The 24,490-nt window shown below is 41.8% G+C and overlaps 3 protein-coding genes across 3 annotated transcripts; 2 read left to right on the top strand and 1 right to left on the bottom strand.

Moving 5' to 3' along the window:
* Window positions 1-9,936: 9,936 nt before the first annotated feature.
* LOC147957938 (uncharacterized) lies at window positions 9,937-12,499 on the bottom strand. Its single transcript, XM_087531887.1, has 3 exons — window positions 12,212-12,499; window positions 10,307-10,390; window positions 9,937-10,206 (listed from the first exon to the last, which is right to left on the bottom strand). The coding sequence occupies exons 1-3, from the start codon at window positions 12,497-12,499 to the stop codon at window positions 9,937-9,939; spliced, it is 642 nt and encodes a 213-aa protein (XP_087388013.1).
* Window positions 12,500-15,718: 3,219 nt separating this feature from the next.
* Window positions 15,719-17,827, top strand: LOC147957939 (uncharacterized). Its single transcript, XM_087531888.1, has 3 exons — window positions 15,719-16,098; window positions 16,394-16,734; window positions 16,971-17,827. The coding sequence occupies exons 1-3, from the start codon at window positions 15,719-15,721 to the stop codon at window positions 17,825-17,827; spliced, it is 1,578 nt and encodes a 525-aa protein (XP_087388014.1).
* Window positions 17,828-19,545: 1,718 nt separating this feature from the next.
* Window positions 19,546-21,170, top strand: LOC125522521 (peroxidase 2). Its single transcript, XM_048687573.2, has 2 exons — window positions 19,546-19,878; window positions 20,155-21,170. The coding sequence occupies exons 1-2, from the start codon at window positions 19,657-19,659 to the stop codon at window positions 20,917-20,919; spliced, it is 987 nt and encodes a 328-aa protein (XP_048543530.2). The 5' UTR covers window positions 19,546-19,656; the 3' UTR covers window positions 20,920-21,170.
* The last annotated feature ends 3,320 nt before the right edge of the window (window positions 21,171-24,490 follow it).

Genomic DNA, 24,490 nt, shown 5'->3' on the forward strand with positions numbered 1-24,490 from the left:
CCAAATTTTCTTTAATCGCCATGTTTGGAACATGTGGGTCACCATGTACAACAAAATTTGCGTGATTTGGAGGTGGTGGAAAAAATCACGTATGTTCAAAAACTGGCTTAAGTTAAAAGACCAAATGGCCCCTCCGGAATGCGATGATTTTTTCGACCACCTCCAAATCACTCATATTTTGGCACACATAATTTCTTGCACAAACAAAGCTAGTTTTCCAAGGTTTTATAATTTTTTGAATTTTTTATTAATTTATAATGCCCTCTAGACTCACTGGTCAAACCATCGGTCTATACCTCAAGGGGGCATTGTAAAGTATTAATTTTCCAAATTTTCTTTCATAGCCATGTTTGGAACATGTGGGTCACCATGTACAACAAAATTTGGCTGATTTGGAGGTGGTGGAAAAAATCACGTATGTTCAAAAACCGGCTTAAGTTAAAAAGACCAAATGGCCCTTCCGGAAGACGATGATTTTTTTGACCACCTCCAAATCACTCCTATTTTCGCACACATGATTTCTTGCACAATCAAAGCTAGTTTTCCAAGGTTTTATAATTTTTTGAATTTTTTATTAATTTATAATGCCCTCTAGACTCACTGGTCAAACCATCGGTCTATACCTCATGGGGGCATTGTAAAGTATTGATTTTCCAAATTTTGTTTCATAGCCATGTTTGGAACATGTGGGTCACCATGTACAACGAAATTTGGGTGCTTTGGAGGTGGTGGAAAAAATCACGTATGTTCAAAAACTGGCTTAAGTTAAGACCAAATGGCCCCTCCGGAATGCGATGATATTTTCGACCACCTCAAAGTCACCCCTATATTGGCACACATGATCTCTTTCACAAACAAAGCTAGTTTTCCAAGGTTTTATATTTTTTGAATTTTTTAGTAATTTATATTTCCCTCTAGACTGACTGGTCAAACCATCGGTCTATATCTCAAGGGGGCATTGTAACTTATTAATTTTACAAATTTTCTTTCATAGCCATGTTTGGAACATGTGGGTCACCATGTAAAACAAAATTTGGGTGATTTGGAGGTGGTGGAAAAAATCACGTATGTTCAAAAACTGGCTTAAGTTACCAAATGGCCCCTCCGGAATGCGATGATTTTTTCGACCACCTCCAAATCACCCCTATATTGGCACACATGATCTATTGCACAAAAAAAGCTAGTTTTCCAAGGTTTTATATTTTTTGAATTTTTTATTAATTTATAATGCCCTCTAGACTGACTAGTCAAACCATCGGTCTATACCTCAAGGGGGCATTGTAAAGTATTAATTTTCCAAATTTTCTTTAATCGCCATGTTTGGAACATGTGGGTCACCATGTACAACAAAATTTGCGTGATTTGGAGGTGGTGGAAAAAATCACGTATGTTCAAAAACTGGCTTAAGTTAAAAGACCAAATGGCCCCTCCGGAATGCGATGATTTTTTCGACCACCTCCAAATCTCTCATATTTTGGCACACATCATTTCTTGCACAAACAAAGCTAGTTTTCCAAGGTTTTATAATTTTTTGAATTTTTTATTAATTTATAATGCCCTCTAGACTCACTGGTCAAACCATCGGTCTATACCTCAAGGGGGCATTGTAAAGAATTGATTTTCCAAATTTTCTTTCATAGCCATGTTAGGAACATGTGGGTCACCATGTACAACAAAATTTGGGTGATTTGGAGATGGTGGAAAAAATCACGTATGTTCAAAAACTGGCTTAAGTTAGACCAAATGGCCCCTCCGGAATGCGATGATATTTTCGACCACCTCCAAGTCACCCCTATATTGGCACACATGATCTCTTGCACAAACAAAGCTAGTTTTCCAAGGTTTATATATATTTTAAATTTTTTATTAATTTATAATGCCCTCTATACTGACTGGTCAAACCATCGGTCTATACCTCAAGGGGGCATTGTAAAGTATTGATTTTCCAAATTTTCTTTCATAGCCATGTTTGGAACATGTGGGTCACCATGTACAACAAAATTTGGGTGATTTGGAGGTGGTGGAAAAAATCACGTATGTTCAAAAACTGGCTTAAGTTAAAAGACCAAATGGCCCCTCCGGAATGCGATGATTTTTTCGACCCCTCCAAATCACCCCTATTTTGGCATAGATGATCTCTTGCATAAAAAAAGCTAGACTGACTGGTCAAAAACTGGCTTAAGTTAGACCGACTGGTCAAACCAACGGTCTATACCTGAAGGGGGCATTGTAACGTATTAATTTTACAAATTTTCTTTCATAGCCATGTTTGGAACATGTGGGTCACCATGTACAACAAAATTTGGCTGATTTGGAGGTGGTGGAAAAAATCACGTATGTTCAAAAACTGGCTTAAGTTAAAAGACCAAATGGCCCCTCCAGAAGACGATGATTTTTTTGACCACCTCCAAATCACTCCTATTTTGGCACACATGTTTTCTTGCATAAACAAAGCTAGTTTTCCAAGGTTTTATAATTTTTTGATTTTTTTTATTAATTTATAATGCCCTGTAGACTCACTGGTCAAACCATCGGTCTATACCTCAAGGGGGCATTGTAAACTATTGATTTTCCAAATTTTCTTTCATAGCCATGTTTGGAACATGTGGGTCACCATGTACAAAAAAATTTGGGTGATTTGGAGGTGGTGGAAAAAATCACGTATGTTCAAAAACTGGCTTAAGTTAAAAGACCAAATGGCCCCTCCGGAATGCGATGATTTTTTTGACCACCTCCAAATCACCCCTATTTTGGCAATGATCTCTTGCATAAAAAGCTAGCTTTCCAAGGTTTTATATTTTTTTTGAATTTTTTACTAATTTATAATGCCCTCTAGACTGACTGGTCAAACCATCGGTCTATACCTCAAGGGGGCATTGTAACGTATTAATTTTCCAAATTTTATTTCATAGCCATGTTTGCAACATGTGAGTCACCATGTACAACAAAATTTGGGTGATTTGGAGGTAGTGGAAAAAAATCATGTATGTTCAAAAACTGGCTTAAGTTAAAAGACCAAATGGCCCCTCCGGAATGCGATGATATTTTCGACCACCTCCAAGTCACCCCTATATTGTCACACATGATCTCTTGCACAAACAAAGCTAGTTTTCCAAGGTTTTATATTGTTTGAATTTTTTATTAATTTATAATGCCCTCTACACTGACTGGTCAAACCATCGGTCTATACCTCCAGGGGGCATTGTAAATATTAATTTTCCACATTTTCTTTCATGGACATGTTTGGCACATGTGGGTCACCATGTACAACAAAATTTGGTGATTTCGAGGTGGTGGAAAAAATCACGTATGTTCAAAAACTGGCTTAAGTTAAAAGACCAAATGGCCCCTCCAGAATGCGATGATTTTTTCGACCACCTCCAAAATCACTCCTATTTTGGCACACATGATTTATTGCACAAACAAAGCTAGTTTTCCAAGGATTCATAATTTTTTGAACTTTTTATTAATTTATAATGCCCTCTAGATTGACTTGTCAAACCATCGATCTATACCTCAAGGGGGCATTGTAAAGTATTAATTTTCCAAATTTTCTTTCATAGCCATCTTTGGAACATGTGTGTCACCATGTACAACAAAATTTGGGTGATTTGGAGGTGGTGGAAAAAATCACGTATGTTTAAAAACTGGCTTAAGTTAACCAAATGGCCCCTCCGGACTGCGATGATATTTTTGACCACCTCCAAGTCACCCCTATATTGGCACACATGATCTCTTGCACAAACAAAGCTAGTTTTCCAAGGTTTTATATTTTTTGAATTTTTTAGTAATTTATAATGCCCTCTAGACTGACTGGTCAAACCATCGGTCTATACCTAAAGGGGGCATTGTAACGTATTAATTTTCCAAATTTTCTTTCATAGCCATCTTTGGAACATGTGGGTCACCATGTACAAAAAAATTTGGGTGATTTGGAGGTGGTGGAAAAAATCACGTATGTTCAAAAACTGGCTTAAGTTAGACCAAATGGCCCCTCCGGAATGCGATGATATTTTCGACCACCTCAAAGTCACCCCTATATTGGCACACATGATCTCTAGCACAAACAAAGCTAGTTTTCCAAGGTTTCATATTTTTTGAATTTTTTATTAATTTATAATGCCCTCTAGAGTGACTGGTCAAACCATCGGTCTATACCTCCAGGGGGCATTGTAAAGTATTAATTTTCCAAATTTTCTTTCATGGACATGTTTGGCACAAGTGGGTCACCATGTACAACAAAATATGGTGATTTGGAAGTGGTGGAAAAAATCACGTATTTTCAAAAACTGGCTTAAGTTAGAGCCAATGGCCCCTCGAGAACGCGATGATTTTTTCGACCACCTCCAAATCACCCCTATTTTGGCACACGTAATCTCTTACACAAACAAAGCTAGTTTTCCAAGTTTTTATTAATTTATAATGCCCTCTAGACTGACTGATCAAACCATCGGTCTATACCTCAAGGGGGCATAGTAAAGTATTAATTTTCCAAATTTTCTTTCAAAGCCATGTTTGGAACATGTGGGTCACCAGGTACAACAAAATTTGGGTGATTTGGAGGTCGTGGAAAAAATCACGTATGTTCAAAAACTGGCTTAAGTTAAGTCCAAATGGCCCCTCCGGAATGCGATGATATTTTCGACCACCACAAAGTCACCCCTATATTGGCACACATGATCTCTAGCACAAACAAAGCTAGTTTTCCAAGGTTTTATATTTTTTGAATTTTTTATTAATTTATAATGCCCTCTAGAGTGACTGGTCAAACCATCGGTCTATACCTCCAGGGGGCATTGTAAAGTATTAATTTTCCAAATTTTCTTTCATGGACATGTTTGGCACAAGTGGGTCACCATGTACAACAAAATATGGTGATTTGGAAGTGGTGGAAAAAATCACGTATTTTCAAAAACTGGCTTAAGTTAAAAGACCAAATGGCCCCTCCGGAATGCGATGATTTTTTCGACCACCTCCAAATCACTCCTATTTTGGCGCACATGATTTCTTGCACAAACAAAGCTAGTTTTCCAAGGTTTCATAATTTTTTGAACTTTTTATTAATTTATAATGCCCTCTAGATTGACTTGTCAAACCATTGGTCTATACATCAAGGGGGCATTGTAAAGTATTAATTTCCAAATTTTCTTTCATAGCCTTGTTTGGAACATGTGGGTCACCATGTACAACAAAATTTGGGTGATTTGGAGGTGGTGGAAAAATCACGTATGTTCAAAAACTGGCTTAAGTGACCAAATGGCCCCTCCGGAATGCGATGATATTTTCGACCACCTCCAAGTCACCCCTATGTTGGCACACATGATCTCTTGCACAAACAAAGCTAGTTTTCCAAGGTTTCATATTTTTTATTTTTTTATTAATTTATAATGCCCTCTAGACTGACTGGTCAAACCATCGGTCTATACCTCCAGGGGGCATTGTAAATTATTAATTTTCCAAATTTTATTTCATAGACATGTTTGGAACCTGTGGGTCACCATGTACAACAAAATTTGGGTGATTTGGAGGTGGTGGAAAAAATCACGTTTGTTCAAAAAAATGGCTTAAGTTAGACCAAATGGCCCCTTCGGAATGCGATGATATTTTCGACCACCTCCAAGTCACCCCTATATTGGCACACATGATCTCTTGCACAAACAAAGCTAGTTTTCCAAAGTTTTATATTTTTTGAAATTTTTATTAATTTATAATGCCCTCTAGACTGACTGGTCAAACCATCGTTCTATACCTCCAGGGTGCATTGTAAAGTATTAATTTTCCAAATTTTATTTCATAGACATGTTTGGAACATGTGGGTCACCATGTACAACAAAATTTGGATGATTTGGAGCTGGTGGAAAAAATCACGTATGTTCAAAAACTTGCTTAAGTTAGACCAAATGGCCCCTCCGGAATGCGATGATTTTTTCGACCACCTCCAAATCACCCATATTTTGGCACACATAATCTCTTGCACAAAAAAGCTAATTTTCCAAGGTTTTTTATTTTTTTGATTTTTTTATTAATTTATAATGCCCTCTAGACTAACTGGTCAAACCATCGGTCTATACCTCAAGGGGGCATTGTAAATTATTAATTTCCAAAATTTCTTTCATAGCCATGTTTGGAACATGTGGATCACCATGTACAACAAAATTTGGGTGATTTGGAGGTGGTGGAAAAAATCATGTATGTTCAAAAACTGGCTTAATTTAGATCAAATGGCCCCTCCGGAATGCGATGATTTTTTCGACCACCTCAAAATCTCCCATATTTTGGCACACATGATCTCTTGCACAAACAAAGCTAGTTTTTCAAAGTTTTATTTTTTTATTTTTCTATTAATTTATAATGCCCTCTAGACTAACTCGTCAAACCATCGGTCTATACCTCAAGGGGGCATTGTAAATTATGAATTTTCCAAATTTTCTTTCATAGCCATGTTTGGCACATGTGGATCACCATGTACAAGAAAATTTGGGTGATTTGGAGGTGGTGGAAAAAATCACGTATGTTCAAAAACTGCCTTAAGTTAAAAGACCCAATGGCCCCTCCGGAATGCGATGATTTTTTCGACCACCTCCAAATCACCCTATTTTGGCACACATGATCTCTTGCACAAAAAAAGCTAGTTTTCCAAGGTTTCATATTTTTTGAATTTTTTATTAATTTATAATGCCCTCTAGACTAATTGGTCAAACCATCGATCTATACCTCAAGGGGGCATTGTAAAGTATTAATTATACAAATTTTCTTTCAGAGCCATGTTTTGAACATGTGGGTCACCATGTACAACAAAATTTGGGTGATTTGGAGGTGGTGGAAAAAATCACGTATGTTCAAAAACTGGCTTAAGTTAGACCAAATGGCCCCTCCGGAATGCGATGATATTTTCTACCACCTCCAAGTCACCCCTATATTGGCACACATGATCTCTTGCACAAACAAAGCTAGTTTTTAAGGTTTTATATTTTTTGAATTTTTCATTAATTTATAATGCCCTCTAGACTGACTGGTCAAACCATCGTTCTATACCTCCAGGGTGCATTGTAAAGTATTAATTTTCCAAATTTTATTTCATAGACATGTTTGGAACATGTGGGTCACCATGTACAACAAAATTTGGATGATTTGGAGCTGGTGGAAAAAATCACGTATGTTCAAAAACTAGCTTAATTTAGACCAAATGGCCCCTCCGAAATGCGATGATTTTTTCGACTACCTCCAAATCACCCCTATTTTGGCACCCATAATCTCTTGCACAAAAAAGCTAGTTTTCCAAGGTTTAATATTGTTTTGATTTTTTTTATTAATTTATAATGCCCTCTAGACTGACTGGTCAAACCTTCGGTCTATACCTCAAGGGGGCATTGTAAAGTATTAATTTTCCAAAATTTCTTTCATAGCCATGTTTGGAATATGTGGATCACCATGTACAACAAAATTTGGGTGATTTGGGGGTGGTGGAAAAAATCACGTATGTTCAAAAACTGGCTTAATTTAGACCAACTGGCCCCTCCGAAATGCGATGATTTTTTCGACCACCTCCAAATCTCACATATTTTGGCACACATGATCTATTGCACAAACAAAGCTAGTTTTCCAAAGTTTTATATTTTTTTTGATTTTTCTATTAATATATAATGCCGTCTAGACTGGCTGGTCAAACCATCGGTCTATACCTCAAGGGGGCATTGTAAATTATGAATTTTCCAAATTTTCTTTCATAGACATGTTTGGCACATGTGGATCACCATGTACAAGGAAATTTGGGTGATTTGGGGGTGGTGCAAAAAATAACGTATGTTCAAAAACTGGCTTAAGTTATACCAAATGGCCCCTCCGGAATGCGATGATTTCTTCGACCACCTCCAAATCACCCCTATTTTGGCACACATGATCTCTTGCACAAACAAAGCTAGTTTTCCAAGGTTTTATATTTTTTGAATTTTTTATTAATTTATAATGCCCTTTAGACTGACTAGTCAAACCATAGGTCTATACCTCAAGGGGGCATTGTAAAGAATTGATTTTCCAAATTTTCTTTCATAGCCATGTTTGGAACATGTGGGTCACCATGTACAACAAAAATTGGGAGATTTGGAGGTGGTGGAAAAAATCACGTATGTTCAAAAACTGGCTTAAGTTAGACCAAATGGATCCTCCGGAATGCGATGATATTTTCGACCACCTCCAAGTGACCCCTATATTGGCACACATGATCTCTTGCACAAACAAAGCTAGTTTTCCAAGGTTTTATATTTTTTTTGAATTTTTTATTAATTTGTAATGCCCTCTATACTGACTGGTCAAACCATCGGTCTATACGACTATACCTCAAGGGGGCATTGTAAACTATTAATTTTTCAAATTTTCTTTCATAGCCATGTTTGGAACATGTGGGTCACCATGTACCACAAAATTTGGGTGATTTGGAGGTGGTGGAAAAAATCACGTATGTTCAAAAACTGGCTTAAGTTAGACCGAATAGCCCCTCCGGAATGCGATGATTTTTTCGACCATCTCCAAATCACCCCTATTTTGGCACACATGATCTCTTGCACAAACAAAGCTAGGTTTCCAAGGTTATATATTTTTTTGAATTTTTTATTACTTTATAATGCCCTCTAGACTGACTGGTCAAACCATCGGTCTATACCTCAAGGGGGCATTGTAAAGTATTAATTTTCCAAATTTTCTATCATAGCCATGTTTGGAACATGTGGGTCACCATGTACAACAAAATTTGGGTGATTTGGAGGTGGTGGAAAAAATCATGCATGTTCAAAAAATGGCTTAAGTTGACCAAATGGCCCCTCCGGAATGCGATGATTTTTTCGACCACCTCCAAATCACCCCTATTTTGGAACACATGATCTCTTGCATAAACAAAGCTAGTTTTTTCCAAGGTTTTAGATTTTTTTTTTGAAATTTTTATTAATTTATAATGCCCTCTAAACTGACTGGTCAAACCACCGGTCTATACCTCAAGGGGGCATTGTAAAGTATTAATTTTCCAAATTTTCTTTCATAGCCATGTTTGGCACATGTGGGTCACCATGTACAAGAAAATTTGGGTCACAATATTTGAATTTTTCTGAATTTTTTATGCCCTGCCCAATGCCGGTTCGAAACATGCGGCTTCACGGAGCCACTATAAATTGTACGAAAGGAGATCTTTCATATTACATATAATCAACTTGCATTTCATGAAAAAACTCCTTCATGTTACAAATAATCATTACACCTTTATTCAAATATTGTTTTTTGCACACACACACACACACCATCTTTAACTACTTTTTTATTAGTATTTGATGAAATGAAGGAATATGTGCTCAGTTATTGGAATATTTGATCATATGGTTGAGTATTTTCTATTTTTGCTTACTCAAATGAAGGAAAGATGTCATATGTGTCGACGAACAATTTCCACTTACTTCACTAAAAAACATTAATTTACTTAACGCAAAGTTTTACATTTGGTCCGATTTGCTTATGGGCAGAGCATGTTGCACAAGGCCACAACATGGGAATTTATTGCACCATTGCCACAGCATGTTCCACATGGCCGCAACATGGGAAGTGTTTGCAGCATGCCTGATCATTGAAGCAACACTGATGCGGCATGTCTGATCATTGCAGCAGCTAAATTCAAGCAAATCATACATATAAGGAATCATAATGGCAAATTTAAGGGACACAAATATAGATAGCAATATATACTACTGCCATAGATAGCAGCATCCACACAGCACACTTGCTGATGCAGACCACTAGCATATTAGATATGTTTGGACCGCACATCACAGTACTGCACTTAGATAAAGTTCATACTATATTACCACTACAAGTTTCCACCATTAGAATACCACACAAAGTTCACCAAAAGGACTGAGCCTTCCTACATCATACGACAACGAGGGTCTAGGGCAACTACATGTCAGGGTTTCTTAGGACCTTGTGGAGGGCAGAATGCTGAGCCCTAATCTTGTAGTCATCACTGCTGATGGATGTAGCCCGACAATGCTCCATCAGATGCTCCAGCAACCCAGACCTGGGCTTGGGCCTGCTGCAGTAGGGGCACCGGTACTTGTCAGACCTCCAGTTGTAGTACCTAGCAGATCCTTGGGCCCTGATCGGTAGCACCTCCTTCTCTTCAAACGACTCGACGTTCCCCTCGACCACATCATCTCCAGATTGATACTACACACATTAATGACTGACATTAATACATTATGCATTCAAATACTATAAACATCTAACACTAAGTCAATGCACAAATAACATTTCAGCTAAGCCTTACCTCGTACGGCTCATCCTCATCACTGTCATAAGGGTAGTAGCCAGATGAGTCCCACTTCCTCTTCTTTCCAACAAGATCCTCCTTCTGCTATATTGTCAACCAAGCAAGTCATTTACAAGGAATTGAATTGCAGTTCAAATAATGTCATTACAAACAAGTTGATTTTGCATAATGATGGAAAGCTCCTAACTATATTTCATACACTATATATGAAGCTATATACATACTAAACAATTGGCTTATGAAAATACAAGTTCATTCATATGGACATACAATTTCAGTTTTTGCTTTTGAACATGCATATGAAGGTATAAATGAATATCGTTCCTCTCTTATTAACCCATGATATAGCAGTTTTTGACAAACAATGCAAATAGGACCTTTATATATAACTTCACAAACATGTCAGGTTTTCATTTCATTTGTAAATCTTAATAAATATTTAGTTCAGAGCAGTTCTCAATGATCACTCATAAGTCAGAATAAGTGAAATGGTGAAGCCTAACTCCTACATCTAATTAAAATACCCTAACTCCGGCATCTAATTAAAAAACACTAACTCCTACATCCACTAGAACATTGAATCACAAAATTTACGTACATATATCATTGGATATAAATGGATCCACTACAAATAACACTAACTCATACATCTAATTAAAATATCATAACTCTTACTTCTACTGCATCATTCAGTCACACCATTTAATTACATTTATCTCTGCCTATAAATGAATCCAATACAAAAGAAACCTAACTAAACATCTAATTAAGAAACACTAACCAATACATCTACTACATCATTCAATCACAGAATCTATATAACTGTCTATAAATGAATAATACAAATAAACCTTAACTAACCAACTAATTAAAAAAACCATAACTACTACATCTACTGGATTATTCAATCATACATCCTACATATAACTGGCTATAAATGAATCCAATACAAGAAAACCCTAAGTAAACATCTAATTAAAAAACCCTAACTACTACATCTACTAGATGACTCAATCACATATTTTGTATATATCTGTCTATAATTGAATCCAATACAAATAAACCTTAAAAACCATAACTACTACATCTACTGGATGTGATTCAATCACAAATTCTACTTATCAGTGGCTCCAAATCTAATTAAAAAACCCTAACTACTACATCTACTGGATGTGATTCATTCACACATTCTACATATCAGAGGCTATAAATGAATCCAATACAAATAAACCCTAACTAAACATCTAATTAAGAAACCCTAACTAGTACATCTACTGGATGTGATTCAATCATAGATACAACATATCTGTGGCTCTAATTGAATCCAATACAAAAAATCCCCAACTTAACATCTCATTAAAAAAACCCTAACTACTTGATCTACACAATGTTCAATCACAGAATCAACTAAACATCTAATTAAGAAACCCTAACTAGTACATCTACTGTATGTGATTGAGTCACAGATACAGCATATCTGTGCCTCTAATTGAATCCAATACAAAAAATCCCCAACTTAACATCTCATTAAAAAAACCTAATTACTTGATCTACTGGATGATTCGATCACAGAATCAACTAAACATCTAATTAAGAAACCCTAACTATTACATCTACTGGATGTGATTCAATCACAGATACAACATATCTGTGCCTCTAATTGAATCCAATACAAAAAAATCCCCAACTTAACATCTCATTAAAAAACCCTAACTACTTGATCTACTGGATGATTCAATCACAGAATCGAAACTTAACCTTCACTATAAATCAATCAAACATCTAAAAACCCTAACTATCAGAAGGGGATGCATCAACTAGCAACTACAAAAAACACTAACACCCAAAACTACTGCTTAACGGGGGTAACTAGCAACGGAGGGGACTGCTGGCAAGGATTACCTGCAGGTCCACGTGCTCGCCGCCGGCCTCCGTAGGTCCATCAGACGGGCCGCTCGACGCCGTCACGCCAAGCACCGGCACGGCTGAGTCCGCCACGGCGGAGTCCGCCACGACCACCTTCTTCTCCTCCAGATCCGCCGCCGCAGCGACCGATCCAGCGCGTGGGGATGCAGCAGCTCCTGCACCCGCGCCGCCGACGAGGGTCTGCATGGCATCTGCCACGGTCTCCGCGCCCGTATTCTGCAGATCTCCGCCCACGACGGCGGCTTCGCGACGGCCTTGCTCCATCCGAGCCAGAAGCAAGCAGGAGAAGAGAGGAAGGCGGCGGTGGTGAGCGAGCAGGTGGGGTGGCCGGTGAGGGAGACGATGAGGCAGAGCAGAGAGGAGGGAGAGGGAGGCGATTTGGGGGAAATGGGGTGGGCGATGCGGCCGATGCCCGTTCCCCTCCTCTTATACTAGGGGGCTTTTTTGGAAACTACCCACGAACAAGTGCACACGCACGACCGCGGGGAAACGCAACCGCCAGCGTATAATACACGTACACGCCCGGCGTACAATAGTACACGGGCCGGCGCGGGCTCATACAGGACTCTACGACTTGTCTACGCGCACTATACACCCACCTGAAATGACCATCGTGCCCCTAGTTACGAACCGCCATCGACGCATCTGGACCGTCCTTGTGTTTTTCCCACTCGCGTTCAGCCCAGGGGGGAGCACCGGAGCAGAAAGCTTTATCTTTAGCATTCCACTTCACTCCACAAGGGGAATCATGGATGAGTCGAGTATCTTCAGTCTTGAAAAGTCAAGCCAATCCAACCGCTTGCTCCTGCCCGACTCAATCTCAATTGACTCCCAACCTTCGCCAGCCTGCCGCAAGTCTATCTCGCTGCCTCACCGTCCTAGGGCTCCTCCATTATATGTTGTCGACGAGCGCACTCCAGCTCGGTCTTCTTATATGTATCCATTGGTGACATCCCGATGTCTTTTTCGTCTCATTCCTTGATCTTAGGCTAAACTGAACTGGGTTAAGCAAACAAATTTTTAACAAGCAGCCAACACTGACACATAGAAAAAAAAACAGCAATCCGACGTTTTAGTGCTCGGGCTACATATGAAGCCCTTTTTTGAAACATTTAGAAATCACATTTCAAAGTTTTCAAAAATTCTGAAAATAATTCCACATTGACATCTGGATATGTACTGACACGTGTAAAATTTCATGTGAAAATACATTGATTCGTGAGCTTCACACGGAAGTGAAAATCGTTTGTTCGTATAGTGAACACACAGTTCACTGCTTCCAGTGAGAGTAACACTAGTAGAAAAAGGGCATTTAGTCCCGGTTCATAAGGGCCTTTAGTCCCGATTCTGGAACCGGGACTAAAGGGTCGGTACTAAAGCCTCTAAAGGCCCTCCACGTGGCCGCTGCCTGGAGGTCCAGCTTTAGTCCCGGTTGGTACTAAAGGAAATTTTATGAATTTTTTTTTGAAATTTTTTTAGATTTTTTTTGAATTTCAAATTTCTGAATTATTTTAACCTTTAATCTCTAATCATCCCTCATCACTGCTCAATTTAATCTTTAATCTCTAATCACCTCTCATCATTCCAAATCATCTAACTTTCCGAACGGTCACCCATCCTCTCACTACTCCAGCCTGAACACGCTTAACTTCCGGGTTCTATTCTTCCTCGTTTCCAAGTCTGCACTTGTTGTTTTCCTGACAATAGTAAGATGTCAATCCTATTAACTCTCAGGAATTTAGCTTGATCATGAAGTCACACATTTCACTGTTTGAGTTTGAAACTATTGTTCTAAAAATCAATAATTATTTAGTAACACTAATACTTCTTGAATAAGTAGTTTGACCATAGTTTGACTAGATTTAACAAAAATTCAAAAAAACTGAAATTTAAGCATAACTTTTTTCCTTTTAGAATTTGAGGATTCTACATTTTTTTTGCAAAACATGTCCAAATTTAAGTTTTTAAATTTTCCTAACTAGTAGATGTAGTAATATAACTACCTCTCGAAGGATTTTATTTTTTGAAGTTTCTATCATTTTCTTTTGATTTTTTCAAAACAAAAAAGGCGATCCACGGGGGGGGGGGGGGGGGGGGGGGGTGGGGTAGAGTTTGAAAATGGGACCTTTAGTCTCGGTTTTAGACACAAACCGGGACTAAAGGGTGCATGGTCCCGGTTTGAGACACAAATCGGGACTAACCGGCACTAAAGGGATCAGGTGAACCGGGACTAATGCCTTAGCCGCACGAACCAAGACTAATGCTCACATTAGTCCCGGTTCGTGACTGAACCGGGACTAATGGGCTGACCCGGCCTGGACCTTTGCCCCCTTTTCTACTAGTGTAACTTTTCTTTTGCGGGAATCATATGGTATTTATTTCAAGGTTATAGAATTACAATCTTCAGCGACTAGCTCACTGACACACGGAGGGGGGTGGTTTAGCCAGCACGCAGTGATATCCCCATTCCGTCCAAATGTCGCTAAACAATGTGCAACTTTATTCAGAAAGCGAGAATTTTTTACTGGAACAACTTCCCTATCATTCATGGAACGTTTAATCTCAGTAATCAAATGGCCATATGCCGATCTGTCCAGAGAATTATCCGTGAGCGCTTTAAGAGCAACTGCACAATCGGACTAAAGTTGTATAGGTAAGCTTGATCTTTCAAGTGCCAAGGAGAGCCCTTCCATCATCACCTGGATTTTAGTTTCTAAGGCATCATTGCAACGGAAGAGTCTTCTATATGCTGCAAAGATCATCTTGCCGTTATTATCTCGTAAAATCATCCCCGTGCCAGCCTTGCCATCATGTGCGGCATAGAGTTTTTTTTTTTTGCATAGCTTTCATGTCAATGTATTTCATCATGAAATTTTGCTGATATGCACTATACATCCATATGGTACTGTGAATTTTTTTCCAGATTTTGTGAAGCATTGAAACATTTGTTTTGATTTTTCCTTAAAGCGAGCTCTATGTAGCTCGAGCTGCAAAATGAATTTCCATACTTGAACGTGGAATAAGGAAAAAGGCCAAAGTGACCAGATTCACAATCGGCAAACTATGACAATAGAACAGACAACAAGCTTGGAGTTATGGATAGATACAATCCATGATAAGCATGCACCTGTCGACCGGTTCGGCGGCAACTTTGGAACTCCATCTTGCCTTGCCGGACATGCACACACGCGGCAGAGCAAGGAGCAGACAGCAGCGACAGACTTACAATTGCGCGCGTGCATCAACATTGCTAGCTCAACGTTCTCGGCCGCCCGGAATGACCATTTTGTTTGTCGCCCAGCGTCGTCGTGTAATCGTTTTGCGTGCAGTTTTCTCGCTACGGACGGTATGACATGCACGGCCAAAACAAAATACTCCTTGGTGTTACGATCAATGCATCTCAGTGTCATAACTTAAACTTAGTACAGTGAGCTAGCTGCTAGCAAGCCCGAGACCACCAGCTTCTCCCTGCATCGAGCGATCATGGGGGCAACCGCTGACCAGGACCATGTACGAGTTCTCAGCGTCACCCACGTCCAGCCTGACCACCAGACCACCAACCTGCGGCCGCCGGCCGACGAGCACGCCATCATGAAGCTCTCCTTCCTCGACACCTTCCACGTCGCCACGGGGCCGATCCAGCGCCTCTTCTTCTACGACGGCCCCGGCCTCCCGCCCTTCCCGTCCGTCGCCGGCTCGCTCCGCTCCTCCCTGGCTGCCACGCTGCCGGTCTTCCTCCCGCTCGCCGGCAAGCTGGCCTTCCGGCCCGCCTGCGGCGACATCGTGGTCGACTGCTCCCCCTCCGCCGTCTCCTCGGGCATCAAGTTCGTGGAGGCCGAGTTCTTGGCATGCGCTGACGCCTTGCGCCGCCCATGGTTTTCAATTTCAGTCTCAGAAAAATTTCAGCACCAACCGAAATCACTGAAATTCAGCGAATTTCAGTGATTTCAGTTTTCATTTCAGCCAAATGACCGAAATATTCACTTGAATTCAATTAAAAATTTGAAAAATTTAAAAAATATTTTGAAAAATATTGGAATTGTTGTGCTATACTGAAATTGCTGAAATATTTTGGCCGAAACATAATATTTCAGTGTTTACTGAAATTATTGAAATTCAGTGAATTTCACCGAAATCTTACTGAAAGTGAAAACCATGGCGCCGCCTCGCCGGCGACGATGAGCACGACACCGAGGCGTTCGCGCAGCTGGTGCCGGAGCTCGATGATGCCTGGAAGCTTCCGGCGCCGGTGCTCGCCGTGCAGGTCACGAGGCCGGCTGGCGACGGCAGAGGCTCGGTGGCCGTGGGCGTGTCTCTCCACCACGTCGATTTGTGGAATTGGGAGCTTGAAGATGAATTTCAAAGATACCTCCCTACCTATGTTGACATATTGTATGAAGCTGATGCAATGGATTGTCCAGAGTATGGTAATACATGCCAGTCTACACTTTTTGAGAAACTGAGGCCTGAATTTCGATTAAAACATGGCATTAGAAACAGTCAGGATCATCATGTTAGGATGATATGTGATATGGTGCATCGAAAATTACCCGCAGCATATTCCGAGAGGCATGCCCATCAAATGGACAAATGGCTTTGTAAACTCATCTCCTCGAAACCTTACCTTACACTAATGAACGCCATAGTGCCATGGCTCGGCTTATGGAAGAGTTGCAGATGAGCCAACACTTTCTCTTGCCGATTGATGTAACACTTTCTCAATTCGCTATGGAAGATGCAATTGCTACTTTTTACAATGTCATATTGTACTACTTGGAACCTAAGTTTCATCCTCTAATACGGGAAGGTCAAAAGGACTTCCTTATAAAGATAGCTCATCAGTTTAATTTTGCACACGAGGCCAATACGTGCAAGCCCCTCGAGCCGGAATTCAAAGATTTTCCTGGCCATTTGCAGCCTTACGCAAGTGAATACATCTATAGAATGAAGATATATTGCAATTATTTTGAGGCAAGAGAACATGTCCGTCTGCATCAGGAGTTTGACCAATATTTGGCCTCAGGGGAACTGGACGATGATGTCTATAAGTTTAATTATTCACATGATAAGTCTGTTCTGCAATTTGCTGAGAAACACGTTGTGAAAAGTCGGTTTGGGAAGCTTGACCATAAGCTCATGAAATTATCTTTGGATGATCGAGCTCAGATTGTGCACGCGCAACGTCAAATAGATACTTATTGTGAAACCTTGAGAGACATCCTCGTGAACAAGGAGTTGAATGTGAGTATCCAAAAACTGATGAACAAGCTAGAGGAGGAAGGCTTTTTCGACGTCGATAATGATTCTATCGACTGGGACAAGCCATGTTTTGTATCACTTATAGACAGATTTAAGGAGCTGGTTTTCAAAGGACATGGCTGCCCCAGACATGTTGTTGTTCAAGGAATTATGGAGTACTGGGCAATCTCACAAAGAAGCGGCGTAATAACTGGACAATTTTCTCTTGAACAGGTTGTTGAAGAAAAGTGTCGTACATGGAAGGAAAACATCGCAGATATTTGGATGGATACAAGATACTACGAGGAATCATATCATGACTTTCTCAGAAATCATTTGAGAAAGATACTCTGATGCATGCAGAGTTCATAACTCAGGTTTTGGATTCAGCAGTTTCAGTCAACAACACATACAGGAAACCTTCTTTACTGGTGAAATTAATATTAGCAATTCGGTACGTTCACAAGTGTTTACTTTTCAAATAAGTCCGGGCAAGCTATTTGCTGAGGTATTATGCATATGAATCTGAGAGATATGTTTGCACTCTACTTTCTTTTCTCTTTGCTCTATACTCTAAATTTGACCACACTATTAATTCGAGTACTCTGCATGCAATGAATATATTGACTGCATATATGTTGTCTAATCTATATCTATATCTATATCTATACCACTATATAGTGTACGAGTTTTGAATGGATCTAGAACATCAATCCTGATCATTGATGCCCTCAATCTAACGGTTGGGAGCAGTGGGATTCGCATGAACAGTGGCTGCTTCAAACCTATGGCTGCTATTCCTAGGATTCGCTGTGTGACTCACCATCTGACCATGCTCTGGAAGTCTGGATCTTTCCACTTGCCTGGACTACACACTTGCTCCTCTAAATTATTTTCTTCCTACCTGGCTACAGGCATGCAACGGCTACATGCATCCACCGGCGCTTCACGAGAGACTAGCATGCGAACCTGGCATTGCAATGTTGTATGCATGGTAATCTTTCCCATTTTTTTATTTGAAACAAGTAGTAAGGTACCTAGGATGACTAGAATGAGAAAACAATGTGCAAATAACCTATGAAAGAGTACGTTTTGACTCCTTTTATTTTCTTCTTTTCAGTTCATTTTTCTCAAAAAAAAAGTATGAGTCCAGTAAATTGAATGACTTCCTAATTTTTTTATATATAAAAGGGCAAAGATTCTATCTAATGTTTCATATAAAGAAAATCATTGTACTATGTTTTTGGGGGAATAGTTGTTATGCGGCCTTGCAAAGCCTAAAAATGATTCCACAAATGCGTATTGGATATCTCCATTTGAAGCCTCAATGAAAAAATTACCATAATATGTGTGCTTTAATTTTTTTACACTAGTTTAGTATGATGCTTATACGTAATCAGCTGACGTGCAAAGCACGTACAAATTACTAGTATTGCACTAAAGCAAGAGTTAACTGCATAAATTGGCGTTGATCGATCTTGATTTTTCATGTTTTCAACAGTCCACAAATCATAACATAAAATGATTTCCAAGAGAGTACACCGTTTACATCGATCATCTACCTGTTAGGCTGTTACTACCAAGGAATTAGTTAATGCTCGCAGGAAATTTCTGTCACTACGGATTTGAAACACGAAGCGCACACACAGACAGAAATGAAACGTTTTTAATTTACTTGACTTCTCAACGGCCGGGAAAACATGCGTCAACATCAATCCACTGCTTGATCTAGCTACTATATTACTACTACACAATAGCTTACACATGACCGGTTCATGCATATGTACATCCGCATGTAGCCATCAGGGTTAGTGAGCCCATTTTCTAAAGAAATCAGGGTCAGTGAACTACTGTTTGTTACTCCTTATTTGTGTATCATTGTATCATCACCGACGCCCTCCGGTGCCACTGGGTTGTGAGGAGCTGAGTGAGCCAATTGAACGACGAGAGGTGGCAACTACCGGCCGGTGTAGTAACGTTCCAACGCGCGAAGCAAAAAGATCCGCAAAAAAATCATTGCCAATAAGACTAGCTAGGTCTTGGATTGCTCGCCTATATAAGCAGCCTCCTGCTGGAACTATAGCAGCAGGCATTCTCCGGGCACTGATCACTCACCTCCCTCTTCTCTCTCTTTTATCTTAGTCACGACTCAAGAACTCGAGCTAGCTAGCAAGCTTGAAACAATGGCGGCTGCTGGTGATGAGAAGCTGTACCTTCTGGTGGCGTGTGCTTTGCTGCTGCTCGCCGTGGGGTGCCAGGCCAGCCCTCTGCAGATTGGGTTCTACCACGACAGGTGCCCCCAGGCGGAGGCCGTCGTCAAGGGCGTAATGATGGAGGCCATCTCCCAGAACCCCGGCAATGGCGCGGCCATGATCCGCATGCTCTTCCACGACTGCTTCGTCGAGGTATGTACTACTCAATACAAGAACTTGTTTAAGAATTCGTCCGATTAATCAGTAATTTGCTGATTAATCCCTACTCGTAGGGTCACCGAATAGCTGATAAAATTATAAATTAGACGATTAACTAATTAAATGGCTGATTAATTTGCCGACTAACCTACTAATCCTGTACTCACCGGCCAACCGAGCAGCTACCGATTTCCTCCTTAATTACAATGCAAACATGCATGTATACTTTTATAGTTGATTAATTTTGTCAAATCATCGGTGGTCACCTAGGGTTGTGACGCTTCGGTCCTCCTGGACCCGACCCCGTTCAGCCCGACGCCGGAGAAGCTCAGCGCGCCCAACAATCCCTCCCTGCGTGGCTTCGAGCTGATCGACGCCATCAAGGACGCCCTCGAGGCGGCCTGCCCAGGCGTCGTCTCCTGCGCTGACATCATCGCTTTCTCGGCCCGCGACGCGTCCTGCATCCTCAGCGGGGGCAAGGTGGACTTTGAGGTGCCGTCCGGCCGCCGCGACGGCACCTTCTCCAACGCCTCTGAGTCGGTTAAGTTCCTCGTCCCACCCACGTCCAACCTCAGCGACCTCGTGGACAGCTTCGTCGTCAAGGGCCTCGACGCGGAAGACCTGGTCATCCTCTCCGGCGCGCACACCATCGGGCGCTCCCACTGCTCCGCCTTCGTCCCCGACCGCCTCAACGTCTCCTCCGACATCGACGGTGGCCTCGCCGCGTTCCTGCGTGGCCAGTGCCCAGCCGACGCTGCCCCGGGCGGCAACGACCCCACGGTGATGCAGGACGTGGTGACCCCGAACGATCTGGACAAGCAGTACTACAACAACGTGCTGTCGCACACGGTGCTCTTCACCTCCGACGCGGCGCTCCTGACGTCGGAGGAGACGGCGAGGATGGTGCTGGACAATGCCAACATCCCTGGCTGGTGGGAGGACAGGTTCGAGAAGGCCATGGTGAAGATGGCCGGCATCGAGGTCAAGACCGGCGATCAGGGACAGATCAGGAAGAACTGCCGCGCAATCAACTAGTACAACTAAGTGCATGCATGTGCGTCTACGACGTGCATGCATGGTGAAGGATCACTCCATCTCCATTGCTTGTTTTCATCCGAGTTACCTCTGTAAAGTTTGCTTGTTTTAGCATCCATCGTTGTTGTCTTTTTTTTTTTTGTTATTCCTTGGTTCAATTCTCGTCAACTGAATTGTTTGTCTACATGTGTAAATGTGCTGCAAACCAATTTTCTTTCATTTGGGAAAATAAAGTTACATTTTTGCTGTAACATGTTTTGAACAAAGATTTTGCATCTTCCAACATGACATCTCAACCCCCATTACTGGAAAGTTGGTCGTTGGCGTTGTTGCCGAGAGTCAAATCACGAAAGCTCGACAAAAAGCAGTAAGCGGGTACGTTTCTCGGCAACGTGCCTGACTCGGCAGCTGCATGCCGTTGTTGAGAGAAAGGTAAAGGGAACTCGACAAACAAAATAAACTCGGCTTATACGGACTATGCCGAGTTTCTGGCACTGGCAGGCCGTACTCTACAAAGTTCATGCCACGTGGCAACAAGAATAGTTGTTGTGTAGTCCGCTATGGTAGACTGAATTTGTTGAGCTCCCGCATTACGGAACTTGAAATAGTTTTCGTTATAGATTTATCCTTTTTCTTTTCACCATGTAGACGGTTTTGCCGAGTTCCCGCGAGGATTCTCGCATGTGGTAATGGAGACTGATTGCTTGGAGATGGTGACGCTCTGGAACACTCGCCACAATTCTCGATCAATTGTGGCTCCTTTATTGTTAGAGATAGAAGAGCTATGTAATAATTTTACTCTTTTTGATATTCAGCATGTAAACAGGTCAGCTAATATCCCGGCGCATCTTTGTGCAAAGCACGCTTGTATTCTGAATGTGACCGATAGCTGGCTTGAGGAGACTCCGGGTTTTTTGGTGACCAGCCTTTTGGCTGATTGTCCCAAGAACACCTTCATATGAATAAAGCTTTCTGGTTTCCCCGCAAAAAAAAAAGAGTTCCCGACCAAAGGCAGTCTCCAAGAGTTCCTATATACAGGTACAATCTGCAGCTTATCTGACCAAAAATATTTCTTATACATACCGATCCGCCGCCTACTCCTCCCCACCGCCGCTGTACCGCTCACATCTGCCCGCACCCCCGTCGCTTCTCCTCCGATCGTCTCCCCTGGCCGCCTCGCTCCTCTCCGCCGACGTTAGCTCCTCCCCTCCCGGTGGCGCACTCCGGCTGAAATCCCGCGCGCATCCCGGAAGACCTCCTTCATACAAGATTCTCCCCATTTGAGAATCTAAAACATTTTGTAGCTCAAACCACCGGTCCGATATAAAGATTCATTTTCACCATTAAATCTGCCGTGACGAGACCTTTAAAACTAAATTTCATGTTTGATATGTTCCGAGAAAGAAAAAAATCCGGGCCCAAAATTATCATGTCTGAGCTGCGTAAGTTATCATGTTTGTGGTACGTAAGTTACCATGCTACTTACACTAAAATAAATTATCGACATACAAAAGTCCCAAACTCTTGGACAACTTTTCCGTACGAATATGGTAAAGAAAATGGTAAAAAGGTCTTTTCCCATACATTCTCTGTCTACTTTTGACCGACTTGGCTCGTTAAGAGCATCTCCAACAGCCGCGTTAAGCATCGCGCGCAAAAAAATCTGTTTGCCAGCGCGCTTCGGCTGGTTTAGCGCGCCCGCCTGCGCTGGCTCCAGCAGCCGCGCTATAATGCAGCATGCACGCGCCGCTCCAGCAGAGTGCAAAAATACAGCGCGCGCGCCGCACAAACCACATATACATGTATTATGAGCAAAAATAATCAAACAAACAAAATAAATCAACAATAAATAGTTCAATTTCGTTATCATTACAACTCAAACAAATAGTTTATCGTTCAGTACAACAAATGCAATAAACACAACAAATAGTTCATGAACAATACAATGTCGAATGCAGATATCATCATGCTCCTTGTCGTCCATGCCATACCCACCACTCTTCAATCAAATCATTCTGAAGTTCATTGTGCGTTGCGGGACGCCGAATGGCATGATAGGAGGCAATAAAATGGGCTACCCTTTCAGCCGTTCGTCGCACTCGCACGGGATATCCCAAGAGCTCATACTGTGAGTAGTCTAAATCTTGGCCACGTTCATTCTCGATGATCATGTTGTGCATGATCACACAAGCGTGCATGATGTACCAAAGCATTTTTTGATCCCAAAATCTAGCCGGTCCTCTCACAATAGCAAATTGGGCTTGCAAAATCCCAAATGCTCTCTCCACATCTTTTCTAGCCGCCGCATGAGCATTGTGGAAGTCAAGATTTTTCTTACCTTCCGGCTTTTTCAACGGCTTCACGAAGCTTTGTCACTTTGGATAGATGCCATCCGCTAGATAATAGCCATAGTTGTACGTACGGCCATTTGCTACAAACTGCACCGGTGGCAACTCACCGTTTGCAATCTTATTCATCAGTGGTGACCGGTTGACAACATTGATGTCATTCAAAGATCCAGGCATTCCAAAGAATGCATGCCAAATCCAAGTCTCCTGATCGGCCACCGCTTCAAGGATTATAGTGGAACCCTTTTTTTGGCCGTGGAATTGCCCATGCCATGCCTTTGGACAATTCTTCCAACTCCAATGCATGCAATCTATTGAGCCAAGCATGCCAGGAAAACCGCGAGCTTTGTTCATCGCCAATAGCCTTGCGACGTCTTCAGCATTGGGAGATCTCAAATACTCCTCGCCAAACACTTGCACAATTCCCACTGCAAAGCGCTTGACACACATGATGGCTTGGCTCTCACCCATAGCCAAGTGATCATCAACAAGATCAGCCGGTATACCATATGCCAACATACGCAAAGCGGCTGTCACCTTCTGAAAGGTGCTATGCCCGAGCTCTCCGGCAGCATTCCTCCTTTGCTGAAAAAAACGGTCATGGCTCGCTAGTTTCTCTACAATGCGCCTGAACAACTTGGTGCTCATCCTAAACCGGCGACGAAAATACGACTCGGGGTATATGGGATTCTCCGCAAAATAATGCCTGATCAATCTGTTGTGGGCATCGATCCTATCCCTCCAAATTTTCTGCCGACCCATAACCGAACCACCGTGCTTCGGTTTTTTTTATATGCATAGCTAGGATCATTGCAAGATCCTCCTCCTCTTCCATATCAAATTCTTCTTCGGAAGAATCATACGACGAACTCATCTACAATGTTCAATACTATACTATGAAAACTACAATTCAAAACATGCATCAAATTCATGAAGTTTGAGCGATGCATACCTTGTAGGCGTTTTGTCAAACACCTTGCGGGCGCGGCGTGGCAGCGAGCACTTGGGCGCTGTTCCTCGGACGACGGAGGCGCGCGAGCGCCGGCGGGACTAGGAGGGGATGGGGCGGAAGCGCGGGCGCGCGGGGATAGGCCGGGGAAGCCTGAACGGTCGCCGGGGGGCGCGGGCGGCGGCGGCGGTGCGGCCGGACGGGGGGTGGAAGTGGGAGAGGAAGTGCGGGCGCGAGTGCTGGAGTGTGCCGCGCGCTGCAGCGGGCGCCCGAA

The sequence above is a fragment of the Triticum urartu genome, chromosome 7A (assembly GCF_056163025.1).
Source record: "Triticum urartu cultivar PI428250 chromosome 7A, HENAU_Tu73, whole genome shotgun sequence".
Taxonomy (NCBI): Eukaryota; Viridiplantae; Streptophyta; class Magnoliopsida; order Poales; family Poaceae; genus Triticum; species Triticum urartu.

Coding starts and splice junctions, on each gene's coding strand:
- LOC147957938 (XM_087531887.1), bottom strand. CDS start 12,499: ATGGAGCAAGGCCGTCGCGAAGCCGCCGTCGTGGGCGGAGATCTGCAG. Junction 10,391..12,211: donor GCGAGCACGTGGACCTGCAG/GTAATCCTTGCC, acceptor ACAATATAGCAG/AAGGAGGATCTTGTTGGAAA. Junction 10,207..10,306: donor ATGAGGATGAGCCGTACGAG/GTAAGGCTTAGC, acceptor TAATGTGTGTAG/TATCAATCTGGAGATGATGT.
- LOC125522521 (XM_048687573.2), top strand. CDS start 19,657: ATGGCGGCTGCTGGTGATGAGAAGCTGTACCTTCTGGTGGCGTGTGCT. Junction 19,879..20,154: donor TCCACGACTGCTTCGTCGAG/GTATGTACTACT, acceptor GTGGTCACCTAG/GGTTGTGACGCTTCGGTCCT.
- LOC147957939 (XM_087531888.1), top strand. CDS start 15,719: ATGGGGGCAACCGCTGACCAGGACCATGTACGAGTTCTCAGCGTCACC. Junction 16,099..16,393: donor TTGGCATGCGCTGACGCCTT/GCGCCGCCCATG, acceptor GTGAAAACCATG/GCGCCGCCTCGCCGGCGACG. Junction 16,735..16,970: donor AAAACATGGCATTAGAAACA/GTCAGGATCATC, acceptor TCGCTATGGAAG/ATGCAATTGCTACTTTTTAC.